Below are 12815 nucleotides of genomic sequence, written 5' to 3'. Positions count from 1 at the left end.
GCGGCCATACTCGAGCGCGTAGCTAAAGACAAGCGATGGACACAGCTGAGGCACGAAGCGGAAGCCGACGCGATCGAGCCACGGCGCCATGACCGCATGCACGGACCCGAGGTCGCCGTCCGGCGGGTCGTGGCCGAGGCGCGTGAGGATGCGAACGTCTTGGTTGACGCCCACTTGGTAGGCAGTGACGAGCGGCAGGAGCTGCGCGCTCATGAGGACGCCGGGGCAGGCCATGGTCTCGGGCTGGCGTCGTTTAGCTCAACCTGATTTGAAATCTGAAACTAGCACGTGGCGTGTTTTAAACGTGTTTCAAACACATAGTACGGGAGAATGAGGTGGCAGCCGGAGGCGGCGTGATTCGCGGGGTGGAGCGATGCCATTGGCTGCAATACAACGAATGACATGCCGTTGAATGTGGAATCGGCTTTGGATTGGCTTATAATCGCGCCACAGCCCCAATCCGAGTCGAGCGTCACAAGATCCCAACAGGAACGGTGCAGCGTCGTGGCGCGTCAAGGCTGCGCTGACCAACGGCCCTGAATGCTACCGAGTCGACGCAGATACTGGTACGCGAGTTCGAGTTGTCGGTCCCACGTGGCAGCATGGCGTCCCACTCGTGGAGAAGTAGATGGATGGAAAGGGATTTAGAGATACATGGATAGATAGACGCGACGCACCTACAGTGTAGTACGCTATCTACGCGAGCGTGTCCGTCGGGTAGGCTAACCTTTTTACGTTACGTATATTGTGCGGTAGAGTGTGTCGCTCACACACTCTACCGCACAATATACGTAACGTTGTATAACATCTCGGACCACATTGCTGCGAGTGACGACAGAGGATCGGCCCAGAAAAGCCTGAGACCTGATGTGCATTCTTTTCGAGTCGGAGTGCGCTGTAGTATTTCAACAACTCGCACATACTGGACAGGATCAGCAAATCGACGCTCATGTCGTCAGTCGTGCCCACAAAAGACGCGCCAAAAGGCGATGTTGATGTCAGTGCTGCGGTTTGACGCATCGCGAGTAACGTTAAAGGTCAGTTTAGCAGAATTAGCCGGTGCGACGACATGCATAGCAGTTGATGACCGTCCTCGATATTCGTGTGAAGGTTACGGTTCCCATATATTGCGGTCATGTTACCCCCGAGAGGGGGCAAAAACGGGTGGCGGAAATCGAGAGTGCACCAACGTGGCCAATGCAGCCTACAACCGCCATGTACAACTTGTAGGCATCGACAGCTCGTTTCTAGAAAGGCTACCTGTCGCGTTCTAGCGTCGACGTGATGAAAATACGTGCACAGTTGTGATATCGTAGATCTGTGTCGTGCTAGGGTTAGGGCTGGAATTCTTAAATCGTGGTAAATGTATGGCATTCTACATTGTATATACTAGTAGGTTAGCTACATGCAGCGTCCATGCCATGGCGACGAGGTGCAAGGGGGCGACGCAAACGTGCAATAACTATTGTGCTTGAGCTTGTGCTCACGCACGAGGGCGAGGAGTATTTTCTTGTCCTTGGATTGTTGGTCGGAAGCACGCATGCGCGGAACAATCCAAGTGTGGCCAAAATATAGTGTGACGTCGCGGCAAACACCCAGCGTCGTCAGCAACACGGGCGCCGATGCTATCGTGAATCCATTTCTGCGCATGACAATACGAAGCGGCCGTCGGTTGCGACCAGAGGCGAGGGCGACCGCAAGGATGACAGCGTCGTTGTCCGTGAGCCTCGTCGCATTAAGCCCTAGCGTCTCGAGCCCAGAAGCCATCCAGAGAGGTAGTGCCCGTCCAAGCTCCAAGACACCTTCTCTGCCGAGCACCGTGTTGTTGAAGTCGACCGATGTGAGGTAGTGCGAGGTCGAGAGCCAGCGCATCGTCTTGGGCACGCTCTCCACTTCATCAAACTGAACGTGATACAGCATAATGCGCGCAAGGCATGGGCAAGCACCAGTGGTGGTAATCGCGGGAAGCGCCCAGTTGTAAAGGCTCACCGATTCGAGTGAGGGACATGCAGCAAGAACACTGCCAACATCACCCAAACGGAGCACCCGGACGTGCTTGTTGTGGAGGGAAATCGTTTTGGCCCGATCCAGCTTCCCGAGCAAGACACCCGCGTCAACGCCGTACAGAGTCGACGATTGGCTCAAAAAGAGGGTCGTGACGTGGTTCAAATTGCCTGTTGCGGTCGCCAACGCTGCTTGAACGTCTGCGGCGCCGTCCAGACGCAAAAAAAAACAGCGTCGAGCAATCGTGGATCGCTCTTGCAAGTACCGTTGGGTCACTCACAGAGGTGCACGTGAGGTCGAGGGACATTGCACTGGGTCCTTGCAGCCACGCGATGATGGCGGCGACATCCAGTGCGCCCGCTGCCTTCATAGTCATCTCGAGCAAGTGTCGGGTAGGAAGTACTGCCAAGTACGCGGCTGCAGTGACGCGCTTCAAGACCGTGATCGTCACTTTCTGGACGTTGACGCAGCGCGCGAGGATGTCGGGAGTGGGATCCGGTTGAACCTCGTGGCTATTGATAAGGACGTTCGTGACGAGACCACCCCACGCATAGGCAAAGGCGCTCAGCATGCCGAGGACGGACGGGTCCACGACGAGCGTCACGGGCTTCATGGGCGGCAGTTTGGCATCCAGCCACGCAAGGGCCGCAAAACCAACGTCCACATGGACACCGGCGAATGCAGGCAGCGCAGCAATGGCGAGGTGAGCATGCTCGATCGGAATCTCGGCGACACGCACGACGGGCCAGTGATGAGCAAGATCGACGACGGCACCGAGGTCTCGGAGCGCAACGAGCTCGGGAGGCAGCGTCGACACCGGCAGCGCAGTGAGCAAGGCGGCAACGTCCTTCCCAATCGCGGTCGTCTCCAGAATGGCGTAGATCGCGGTACTTGGTAGGCACGTCAATGTTGCGGCTTGGCGCGCACAGAGCCCTTCATCCTTGGTGTCTCCTGCCATCGATGGTTGGCAGGTGATGATCGTGTCAAGAGGGCGACTGCGAGAGTTAGAACCGCTTTCTGCTGTAACCAAGCTCTTTCCGTTGGCCAGGAGATGGTATGTGACAACAAGAAATCTCTTCCTGGAAAAGGCTTGATATGTATCCGCTTCGCGTCGGAGTGCGCTGTAGTACTTGGCCTACGCGTATAGGTATACTTAAAGTGTAGCAGCAGGATCCTCTCGGTGTCGAGACGGTTGAAGCAAGGGATACGTAGTTGACGTCTTTATAAAGCGACGTAAAAAGAGAAGCTCGAAAGAGAAGAAATAGAGACGGTGCAAACGCTGCAGTCAATCGTCCAAGCGATCACTAACGTGACCGTCTTCTCCACTACATAGTGGCTTCTTTGTAGAGAGGCTAGTTGTGGCGCTAAAGCGACGACCGGGCTTGCCTGCGTGGCACATATATATTGCCCGCGTGGCGTGTGCCATACTAAGTTTGAGGTTATGACTGCAATTGTTGAACGACAACGCAGCGATCGATTACATGAATTAGTGTGCATGCCACGGCGACGAGGTGCGAGGTGGCGACGTATACGTGCCTTTCACAGGTTGTTCGAGCTTGTGCTCCTGCACGAGGTCTAAGGCTGTAGGCGAAACAAACGAAGTTGAGCCGAAAACCAGCGCGACGTCGCGGCAGGCCCCCAGCGTTGTCAGTAGCACCGACACCGCTTCTATCGCGAAATCATTTCTGGACATGTCAATCGTCAGTCGCCATCGGTTGCGACCCGCGGCGAGGGCGACAACAAAGACGGTCATGTCAACGTTTCCGAGCCCCGTCGCAGCAAGCTGCAGCTCCTTGAGTCCAGAAGCCATCCAGAGAGGTAGCGCCCGTGCCAGCTCCAAGATGTCCTTCGTCCCAAGGCGCGTGTAACTAAAGTCCACCGACGCGAGGCAGCGCGACGTCGAGAGCCAGCGCATCATCTTGGACATGCTCTCCACGCCATCAAATTGAACTTGGCGCAGCGTGAAGCTAGCAAGGCATGGACAAGCACCACCAGTTGTCGACACCGCTGGAAGTCTCCAGTTGACAAGCTGCACGGATTCGAGCGAGGGGCACGTCATAAAGACGCTGGCGACATCGTGCAAGCGAACCGCTTGAGCATTGTTGTTTTCGAGTGCAAACGAGACGACCTTGGTTCGATCGAGCTTTCCAAGGAGGACATGCGTGGGCACGTCATACAGACCTGACGATTGGCGCAACGAGAGCGCGGTAATGTGGTGCAAGGTCGATGGCAATGTCACCAACGCCGCCTGGACGTCCAAAACACCGTCCAGCGTCAACAAAGAGAGTGTTGAACTCGCTTGGATCGCGCTCGCCAGCGCCGTCGGGTCACTCACAGAGGTGCAGGCGAGAGAGAACGACGTAGCACTGGGTCCCTGAAGCCAGAAAGCAATGGCGGCGACGTCCAATGCGTCCAGCTGTGCCTTGGCGGCACTCACCTCGAGCACAGACAAGTGATGCATCGGAAGGACCGCCAAGTACGCAGCTGCGGCGACTTGAGTCTTGGTGCTCTCGATCGCAGCATGCGAGACGGTGACGCAGCGTCCGAGGATGTCGGGGATCGGGTCTGGGTGCACCTCATGATCCTTGATAATGACATGGGTAATGCGATCGCCCCATTTGTACGCAAAGGCGCTGAGCACGCCCGAGACAGTCGGGTCCACGACGAGCGCCACGGGTATTGTTGGCGGCAAGGTGGCATCCAGCCACGCAAGCGCGGCAAAACCAGGTTCAATGTAAAGGCCTTGTAGCGCAGGTAGCGCTGCCACACCAAGGTGCGCATGCTCGATGGGAATCTCGGTCACGCGCACGACCGGCCAGTGGTGAGCGAGGTCGACAACGGCACCGAGGTCTCGGAGTGCAACCAGCTCAGGTGGTAGCGTCAACGGCGGCAGTGCGCTGAGCAAGGCGGCAACATCCTCTCCGTGCTCGGTCGCTCGAAGAATGACGTGGAGAACGGCACTTGGCAGGCTTGACAAGCCAGTGTTCTGGCGCCGTTGTGTCTCTTTGTCGCTGGACATCGAGGGTTGGCAATTGGTGGCGCTGTCAAGATTGATACTGCCAACGTTGAAATTGCTTTGGGCTACAAACAAGCTCCGCCCGTTGACCAAGAGAGGGTTTGGGACCACGAAATTTCTTGCTCGAAAATTTGAAGTCGAATTCTTTTTTCGCGTCGGAGCTCACATTAGCACTCCAACAACAACAAAAAACTCAAAGACTATTCTATCAGAACGATTAACGAATTCTTTCGAAAACTCAAAACCATCGTCTCTACCGCGACGATACATCGAGCATGGCGCGCGGCTGGCAGTACGGATGCTGCTGTACCGTGGCCATGGATGGACGCAGCGCCGGGTCCGCGACCAAGAGCAGCGCCAGCATCTCGACAGCGTCGCTTGGCAATGACAGTCCCCACGCGTGGACCAGTTTCCGGATACCAACGCGCTGGAGGAAGCCAAACACTTCGTCTACCTCGGACGACGATTCGACGAGCGGGACGCCGGTGAGCAGCATCCAGAGCACGATGCCGAGGGACCAGACGTCGACGGTCGCCGCGCTGTAGTCGCCACTGGTGTGCATCTCGGGCGCCATGTAGTAGCTCTTCCCGACTGCATGTGTAGCCGTTGCTGCAAGTGGCATCGCGAGGCCAAAGTCGCCGATCTTGAGTTTGCCGTTGGCTCTTAACGGAACGATCTCAGATCGCAGTCCCGATTTGGTTTGAACAGTGGCAATTGCCCTCTTCTCACGTCCACGACTTCTCGACCGCCGATGGCCGGAGGCAGGACGGCAAACGAGGTTGGCGCGCGTGAGGCCACGCGCTCGTCAAGTGTACCAAGTGCCGTGTTGCACACCATACTTCAAGCGATCAGCCAAGTTACGGACGTGGCTGCCTTTCTCAACGCGCTACCAGTGTCGACGCTACCAGTCGAGCTCATCGCGCTGCGAGACCTCGGTGCCGCCGTCAGCCTCGCTGACCACTGGCCGGGCGTGTACGGGACCAAGATCCCGGTCCACTACGCTCGCCTCGGTATTGCTGCGCTGCCTGAGTTCTCGGGCGTCTACATTGACGCTGGCTTTACGCCTCTCGATTGGCTCGACGTGACGTTGCCGCCAATGATGCCGGTGACGCTGGTCGTGGACCCTTCCGTGTCGAGTGTCCCCGGCGCCTTTGCCTACAACTGGGGCGACCGAATTTCCCACATCATCACAAAGAACCGCCGAGTCGATCCGATCTGTGACCTTCTCGGTCGCTGCGTCAACGTCCAATCGGTGTCGATTTGGCGACACTTACGACGACGGTCGCAGTGCTTTTGATGTACTCGATGCCACCGCCATCGTCGCATGGCTTGACAGCCATCGCGCAACATTCTTATCGCTCTTGTGCACCCGCGTGCGCGACCCGACGGCGCTGGCTACTGCGATCCAAGTCTGCTCGACGCTGGCGACCTTGCGTCTGGACTGCGTTGAAGACATATACGCAGCGCTGGCGTCGTTGCCATCGACCTTGCATCACATCACGTCGCTCTCATTGAGCCAATCGTCGGATCAGTATGACATTCCCATACTTGGCCTTTTTGAGAAGCTCGACCCAACCAAGCTGCTGTCCTTGTCCATTCGAAACAACTATTACCAAGCTCTTCGGTTGCGCGACGTCGTCTGCATCCTTGGCGTGTGTCCCTCGCTCGAGTCGGTGTGCCTTGAAAACTGGACGCTTCCCGCGGCTTCTACGGCGGGCGCTTGCCCGCGCCTCGGTAGCGCCACGCTGTGCTATCTTCCGTTGGATGCCGTGAGGGACGTGACGACGATCATGGAGTGGCTCTCGACCTCGCACCGCCTCCGCACAGTGGTCTTGACGGGCACGGTGCTCGGCCACAACGGCGTTGCGGCGCGAGCGCTGCCTGCATGGATGGCACGCGGCCTCGAGACGTTGGGGCTCGATGAAACGGAACTGGGCGACGATGACGCTAGCGTTCTTGCAACTGCGCTCGCCTCGGGCAAGAACCGGCGGTCGCTGACGATCGATGTGTCGTCGAATCTACTGACGATGGCGTCGGCGGCCGTGCTACTGACAGCGCTGGGGGCGTGCTGTGACGTGGCGCTGCGTTTGAGTAATCCTTTTCTGATGTTGCACTACTTGCCCGCTCAAGGCCGACATGTGGATGAGGTAGAGACTCTTCAACGCCTCGTGAGCGGTTTCAAGCTCCAATACACGAGTGTCCACACAGTTGCGAGGGCAAGAACACCAAGAAAGCACTTGTGGTCGAGAAGCCAAAAGAAGAAGTGAGCTGACCAGGCTCGGTGTTTATTAGCGGAGCTGAGGAGCCGAGATTGGTGGCTCGCATCGACTTGGGGGCTCGGCTGGATGGCGCAAGACTGTCGTAGGACGACAGGGTTGCACTTGGGTGGCGCGAGGCTTGTCGAAGGGCGACAGGCCTGCGACTGTCTGAAAGGGACAGGAAACGGCTAACCGGCTGGGTTAGCCGGCTGAGCTAACCGGTTTAGCTAACCGGTTGGCTGTGGGTGTGCGAGTCGGCTCTCGCTGGTCTAGAGTGTGTGTGGGGAAAACGTCATCACCAAGGGCTACTCCCTTGAGGTGACGCGTGCAAAACCCACACGCCGAGTGACAAAGAGTGGGGCAGTGAGGGGCCATGATAGGTGGCGAAACCTACCAAGAAGCTCCCTTCTTGACTCACACGGTCGAAGGTGTGGTCGGCGCCTTCACGTCGCCATCCCGTTTGTCCATCCAATGCGATCAATTCGACGGTTTTTGTTTAGATTACTTCAACGAGTAGAACTAGGATGCACAGGATCTCCTTACACATAGTGGCACGTGAACTGGTGTGCCCCAGCCACCTATGTCTCGTCCAGTAGCTGCAACTATCGATGTAAATTTGATTCGTGGAGACGTCTTGAAGCTGGAAACGGCATTTGACGTCGCTCGAGCTTTCGTGGAAAGAACGCAAATTTGATGCTTCGAGTAAGAAGTTTCTTAGTGGTCAAAGCCCCTCTTTTGAGTGGTCAAAACCCCTCTTTTGGCCAACGGGACGATCTCAGTGCTCAGGTCTAATACCGTTTCTATCGTTGGCAGTCGCAATCTTGGCACCACCACCACCGATGGCAGGAGACAATGCAGCAAAGCGGGTCGGTCAGACCACAAACTTGCCGAGCCTGGGACGGGCCGTGCTCTACGCCATTCTTCGGGCGACCCGCCGCGGTATTGACGTTGCCGCCTTGCTCGACGCGTCGCCGGTGTCGATGCTGCCATCCGAACTCATTGCACTCCGCGACCTCGGTGCCGTCGTCGACCTCGCCGACCACTGGCCCGTCGTGCACGTGAGCAAAATTCCTATCCAGCATGCTCGCCTCGCGATTGCTGCGCTGCCGGCCTTTGCTGGCGTCTTCATTGACGCAGGTTTTACGACGCTGGCGTGGCTCGATGCGACGTTGCCACCCACGATGGCCGTGACGCTGGTGCTGGACCCGTCCGTACCTGGCACGTTTTCGACGTTTGCATACGCTTGGGGCAGTCGCATCACAGAGGTCATCGTCAAGGGCCATGACGTACAGCCCGACCCGATCCCCGAGATCCTCGCGCGCTGTGTCAACGTTCAGTCTGTGACGATCGAGAGTGCCGAGACGCGAGTCGCCGCTGCTGCCTACTTGGCGGCGATGCCAACGCAACACTTGCGTACACTCAAGGTCCGTGTGGTCGCGGATGACCCAGTCGACGCGTCTGCCATCGTCGCATGGTTGCAAGGGTCGGACGCGACGTCGTTCTCTCTCGCATGTCACTCGGTGCGTGAACCGATGGCGCTGGCATCTGCGATCGAAGCGTGCACTACATTGTCTTCGTTGACTCTGGACGGTGTCGCTATCGTTCAAGGAGCCTTGGCAACTGCTCCAAACAATTTGCACCACATCACGGCACTCGCTCTGAGCAACGATTACGGTGCGTACGACGCTTACATGAAAGTTCTGCTGCAAAAGATGGACCGGGCCTTGAGTTTTTCCCTTCGAAAGACTGGCGGCCGTGGAATGCTTTTGCGCGGCGTCATGGGCTACTTATGCACGCGTCCCTCGCTCGAGTCGGTGACGTTGGACAACTGGAGCCTTCGCGCGGTGCCCACGACTGGTGCTTGTCCACGCCTCACCAGCTTCACGCTGCGTCACGTTCAAGTCCATCGCACCATCCCCAAGATTGTGCAGTGGCTCTCGACCTCGCACCGTCCCTCGTCTCTCGACTTTAGTTCCACGATGCTCGGCAACGATGGCTTTGCGGCGCTTGCACGTGCGCTTCCTGTCTGGATGGCGCGCGGTCTCAAGACGCTCGGTCTGGGACGCACGGGGCTAACGGACGGTGACGCTGTCGTGCTTGCTTTCGCCCTCGGCTCGGGTCGCAACCGACGATCGCTGACGATCGACTTGCAAGCAAATGACTTCGCGATCGCGTCGGTGGCCGTGCTCCTGACGACACTGGGGACATGCCACGATGTCACGCTGCGTTTTGGCTCGGCCTCGGTTGCTTCGCACTTGCTGGCTCTGAACAAACCTTGCGATGAGAAAGACGTTCTCCGAGTCCTCGTGCGCGTGCACAAGCTCGAGTACATTGCGCCTGGCACGTTTACGACGCCCCCTCGCACCTCGTTGCCATGATATTATGCACTCTACTTCATTTGGACGTTGAACACGGCATTTTCCATTTGTAATTACTGTTGGATGCGCTTACCGTAATAGCCTAGCATATTGTCGTACAGTGAACTCTTGATGCGACCGAAGAGCTGATCTAGGGTGCAATGATAGCAGAAGGACGGCGTTGCCGAAACCTACGATGATCCTTGCGCGCCATCATTGTCTGAATACTGGCACTAGTTCCTGCGACAAAGCTTCGACTTGACGTTTGCAGATTTGAGAGCCCTTGGCGTTATGCTGTGTGTCCCGTAGCACATACATTTATCATTGACGATCTGCATGGTGCTCGAGGGCTTCTGGGTGCTGGTGATGCGGTCCTTCCTCGCTCCAGAGGACCGCGTCCATGGTTGGGCGACGCAGCGTCGGACACCCAACCGTCTCGACGATGCCAGCCATGTTGTGGGGAGCGCCATGAGGCTAACCAACGGCGTGCAATTGCGTTGAGATCGTGAACGGACGGATGTGCTTGACCTGCGACGTCGCCGACGTGAACCTTTTTGGGCATAAAGATGGACAGTACGTATGCGTCGCCTATTTAGAGCAGCATGTGCTTGTTTGCACGAGCGGCCTGATGCGTTATGGTCTATTGAGCTGTGGTGAGCGAGGATCGATGCATGTTCGTATGGCGATGCGCGGCCCATGATCACCCTCCATAGCGTCTCGTTGGATCGAAAATCACGCTCACAACAGCAGGTCGCTGACGGAAGGGGACCATTTCGACCAAAATGGAGGCTTTTCCGAGCAAGAAGTTTCCAAGTGGTCAAAAACCCTCTCAGTGTCAACGGAACGCGCAGACGACGCGAGCCCAAAGCGGTTCCAGCGATCACAGTCGCAATCTTGACGCCACCACCACGTGCCGACCACCCATGGAAGGGGACAAGGAGGCAAAGCGAGTCTGTGCACGCGAGGCCACAAGCTGGATGAGCCTACCAAGTACTGTGCTGCACGCCATTTTGAAGGCGACCATGCACGGGGCAGACGTTGCCGCCTTGCTCAACGCGCTACCGGCGTCGACGCTACCCGTCGAGCTCATCGCGCTCCGCGACCTTGGCGCTGTCGTAAACCTCGCTTGCCACTGGCCGGTCGTGCACATCACCAAGATTCCGATCCAGTACGCGCGCCTCGGTATCACCGCGCTGCCAGCTTTCGCCGGTGTCTACATTGACGCAGGCTTTACGACCCTCGTTTGGCTGGATGCGACGCTACCGCCAACGATGCCGGTGACGCTTGTCGTGGACCCCTCGGTGACTGGATTGCTTGGTGCCTTTGCGTACAACTGGGGCGACCGCATCACAAATGTCATCGTCAAGAGCCACGAGGTACAGCCCGACCCGATCCCCGACATTTTGTCGCGCTGCGTCAACGTCCAGTCTGTGACGATTACGAGCACGATCCAGAACACGATTACGCCAGTCGCCGCAGCGAGCTACTTGTCGGTGCTTCGGACAACACAGCTGGTCGCGCTCAACGTGACGGTCGCGGCTCCAGATGCACTGGACGTCATGACCGTCGTTGCATGGCTCCAAGGACCCAGTGCAGCGTCGCTTTCGCTTCCGTGTGTCTCTGTGAGTGACCCGACGGCGCTGGCGAGCGCGATCCAAGCCTGCTCGACGCTGGCGACCTTGCGTCTGGACTGTGCCGTGGACGTGCAGACAGCGCTGGTGTCGTCGCCAACGACCTTGCACCACATCACGGCGCTATCATTGAGCCATTCCTCGGAGCTGTTCGATGTTGACACGGGAGGTTTACTGCGAAAGCTGGACCAGGCCAAGATTTTTTCCTCCAAAACAACTCCGTTCAGTTGATGCGTTTGGACGACGTTATGGACTTTCTTGTGACATGCACTTCGCTCGAATCGGTGATGCTCGGGAGCTGGACTCTTCCCGCAATTACCAAGATTGGCGCCTGCCCATGTCTCTCCAGCATCACGCTGCACGAAGTTCAATTTGATCACACGCAGAGTGTGCCGACGATCATTCAGTGGCTCTCGTCGTCGCGCCATCTTACGTCGGTGGACTTTACTTATACGAAGCTCGGGAAGGAAGGTGTCTTGGCCCTGGCGCGTGCGTTGCCTGTCTGGATGGCGCGTGGGCTTAAGATGCTGACGCTGTATGGCACAGAACTGACGGACGATGACGTTGTCGTGCTTACACTGACGTCAACGTCTTTGCTACTGGCGACGCTGGGGGCATGCCACAACGTCACGCTGCGTTTGGGCCACCGCTTTGGAAAATTCGACCCACAACATTGGTGTCACAAGGCAGCCAATGAAGATCGAATCCAGGACCTCGTGGACGTGCACGGACTGCAGTCGACTGAGCCAGGCGTGTACACATCCCCCACGCGCGCGTCGTCGCCATGGCAAACACTCTAATTCATGTAATTGACCACTCGAATTTCCACTTGAAGCTCGTAAATAAGAACCTAGCCCAGCCCTAGCCCTAGCAATCGCACGGACGTTCGATGTGATCCCGATCGACACTATGACGCCACCAGCAGACACTCTAGAAGGAAGACACCTATGCCTACGATACATATACCTATGCAAATGTGTTGTGTCTCTCCAATGAATCTTCTACTTTTTCTGGGATGTCGATTTCCTGGACCGCAAACCACAAACCACGCCATTCAAAAGTTTTCACACCGTGCGGATCGGGCTGCCACCCTTCTAGTAATGGTCGACTCTCCGTATTTACCAGCGGAGGTAGACTTAGGGTCGTCTTTTATAGTCAAGTGCTGTTGTATTCGATGTTAAATACGTTGTAAATCACATGTACGACTGGAGACGCGCCTTGTGATCATTAAACCACGCTTGCGCCATCGCTTCACTCGTAAACTTGTCGCGATCAAAGAGGACTGCAATCAACTGCTCGTCGTGCGTGTCGTCGCGCCGGCCCATCTGCAAGCACACGCCGTCGACGCGCGCGTACTTGTCTTTTTTGCGGTAAATGGACGTTAAATCAAACAGTGCCGGGTCCTGGAGCTGAAACCGGCCTTTGACGTCGCTCGACAATGCGTCAAACTGCGACACGCGGACGTCGACATCGCCTTTGGGCGCGTCTTTGGCGACGACGACGACGGACGGCGTGAGTGTCGTCTTGTTGATCGTGTCGAGGGCGGCCG

At 57.2% G+C, this 12815-nt stretch overlaps 6 protein-coding genes across 6 annotated transcripts in view; 3 read left to right on the top strand and 3 right to left on the bottom strand.

The window, feature by feature from the left end:
• Positions 1–1742: 1742 nt before the first annotated feature.
• On the bottom strand, positions 1743–2962 carry SPRG_14665 (hypothetical protein; the record flags this gene model as incomplete). The annotated part of the gene is made up of 2 exons (XM_012354435.1): positions 1743–1892; positions 2270–2962. 2 exons carry the CDS (start codon positions 2960–2962, stop codon positions 1743–1745), a joined length of 843 nt encoding a protein of 280 aa, XP_012209825.1.
• A 528-nt stretch (positions 2963–3490) lies between these two features.
• On the bottom strand, positions 3491–5023 carry SPRG_14664 (hypothetical protein; the record flags this gene model as incomplete). Its single annotated transcript, XM_012354434.1, has 1 exon — positions 3491–5023. One exon carries the CDS (start codon positions 5021–5023, stop codon positions 3491–3493), a length of 1533 nt encoding a protein of 510 aa, XP_012209824.1.
• Positions 5024–5771: 748 nt separating this feature from the next.
• SPRG_14663 (hypothetical protein) lies at positions 5772–7292 on the top strand (the record flags this gene model as incomplete). Its single annotated transcript, XM_012354433.1, has 3 exons — positions 5772–6301; positions 6357–7167; positions 7236–7292. 3 exons carry the CDS (start codon positions 5772–5774, stop codon positions 7290–7292), a joined length of 1398 nt encoding a protein of 465 aa, XP_012209823.1.
• Positions 7293–8117: 825 nt separating this feature from the next.
• On the top strand, positions 8118–9656 carry SPRG_14662 (hypothetical protein; the record flags this gene model as incomplete). The annotated part of the gene is made up of 1 exon (XM_012354432.1): positions 8118–9656. One exon carries the CDS (start codon positions 8118–8120, stop codon positions 9654–9656), a length of 1539 nt encoding a protein of 512 aa, XP_012209822.1.
• Positions 9657–10657: 1001 nt separating this feature from the next.
• Positions 10658–12066, top strand: SPRG_14661 (hypothetical protein; the record flags this gene model as incomplete). Its single annotated transcript, XM_012354431.1, has 2 exons — positions 10658–11415; positions 11616–12066. The coding sequence occupies 2 exons, from the start codon at positions 10658–10660 to the stop codon at positions 12064–12066; spliced, it is 1209 nt and encodes a 402-aa protein (XP_012209821.1).
• A 393-nt stretch (positions 12067–12459) lies between these two features.
• Positions 12460–12815, bottom strand: part of SPRG_21446 (hypothetical protein) — a gene marked incomplete at both ends in the record, with an annotated part of 1723 nt that continues 1367 nt past the window's right edge. The window contains one exon of the mRNA XM_012354437.1: positions 12460–12789. Coding sequence (XP_012209827.1) covers positions 12460–12789 — 330 coding nt within the window. The remainder of the gene's footprint in view (positions 12790–12815) is intronic.

Source organism: Saprolegnia parasitica (genome assembly GCF_000151545.1).
Source record: "Saprolegnia parasitica CBS 223.65 unplaced genomic scaffold supercont2.161, whole genome shotgun sequence".
NCBI classification, from domain to species: domain Eukaryota; phylum Oomycota; class Saprolegniomycetes; order Saprolegniales; family Saprolegniaceae; genus Saprolegnia; species Saprolegnia parasitica.
Note: the sequence above shows the minus strand (reverse complement) of the source record. Positions and strands in the feature narration are given on the sequence as shown.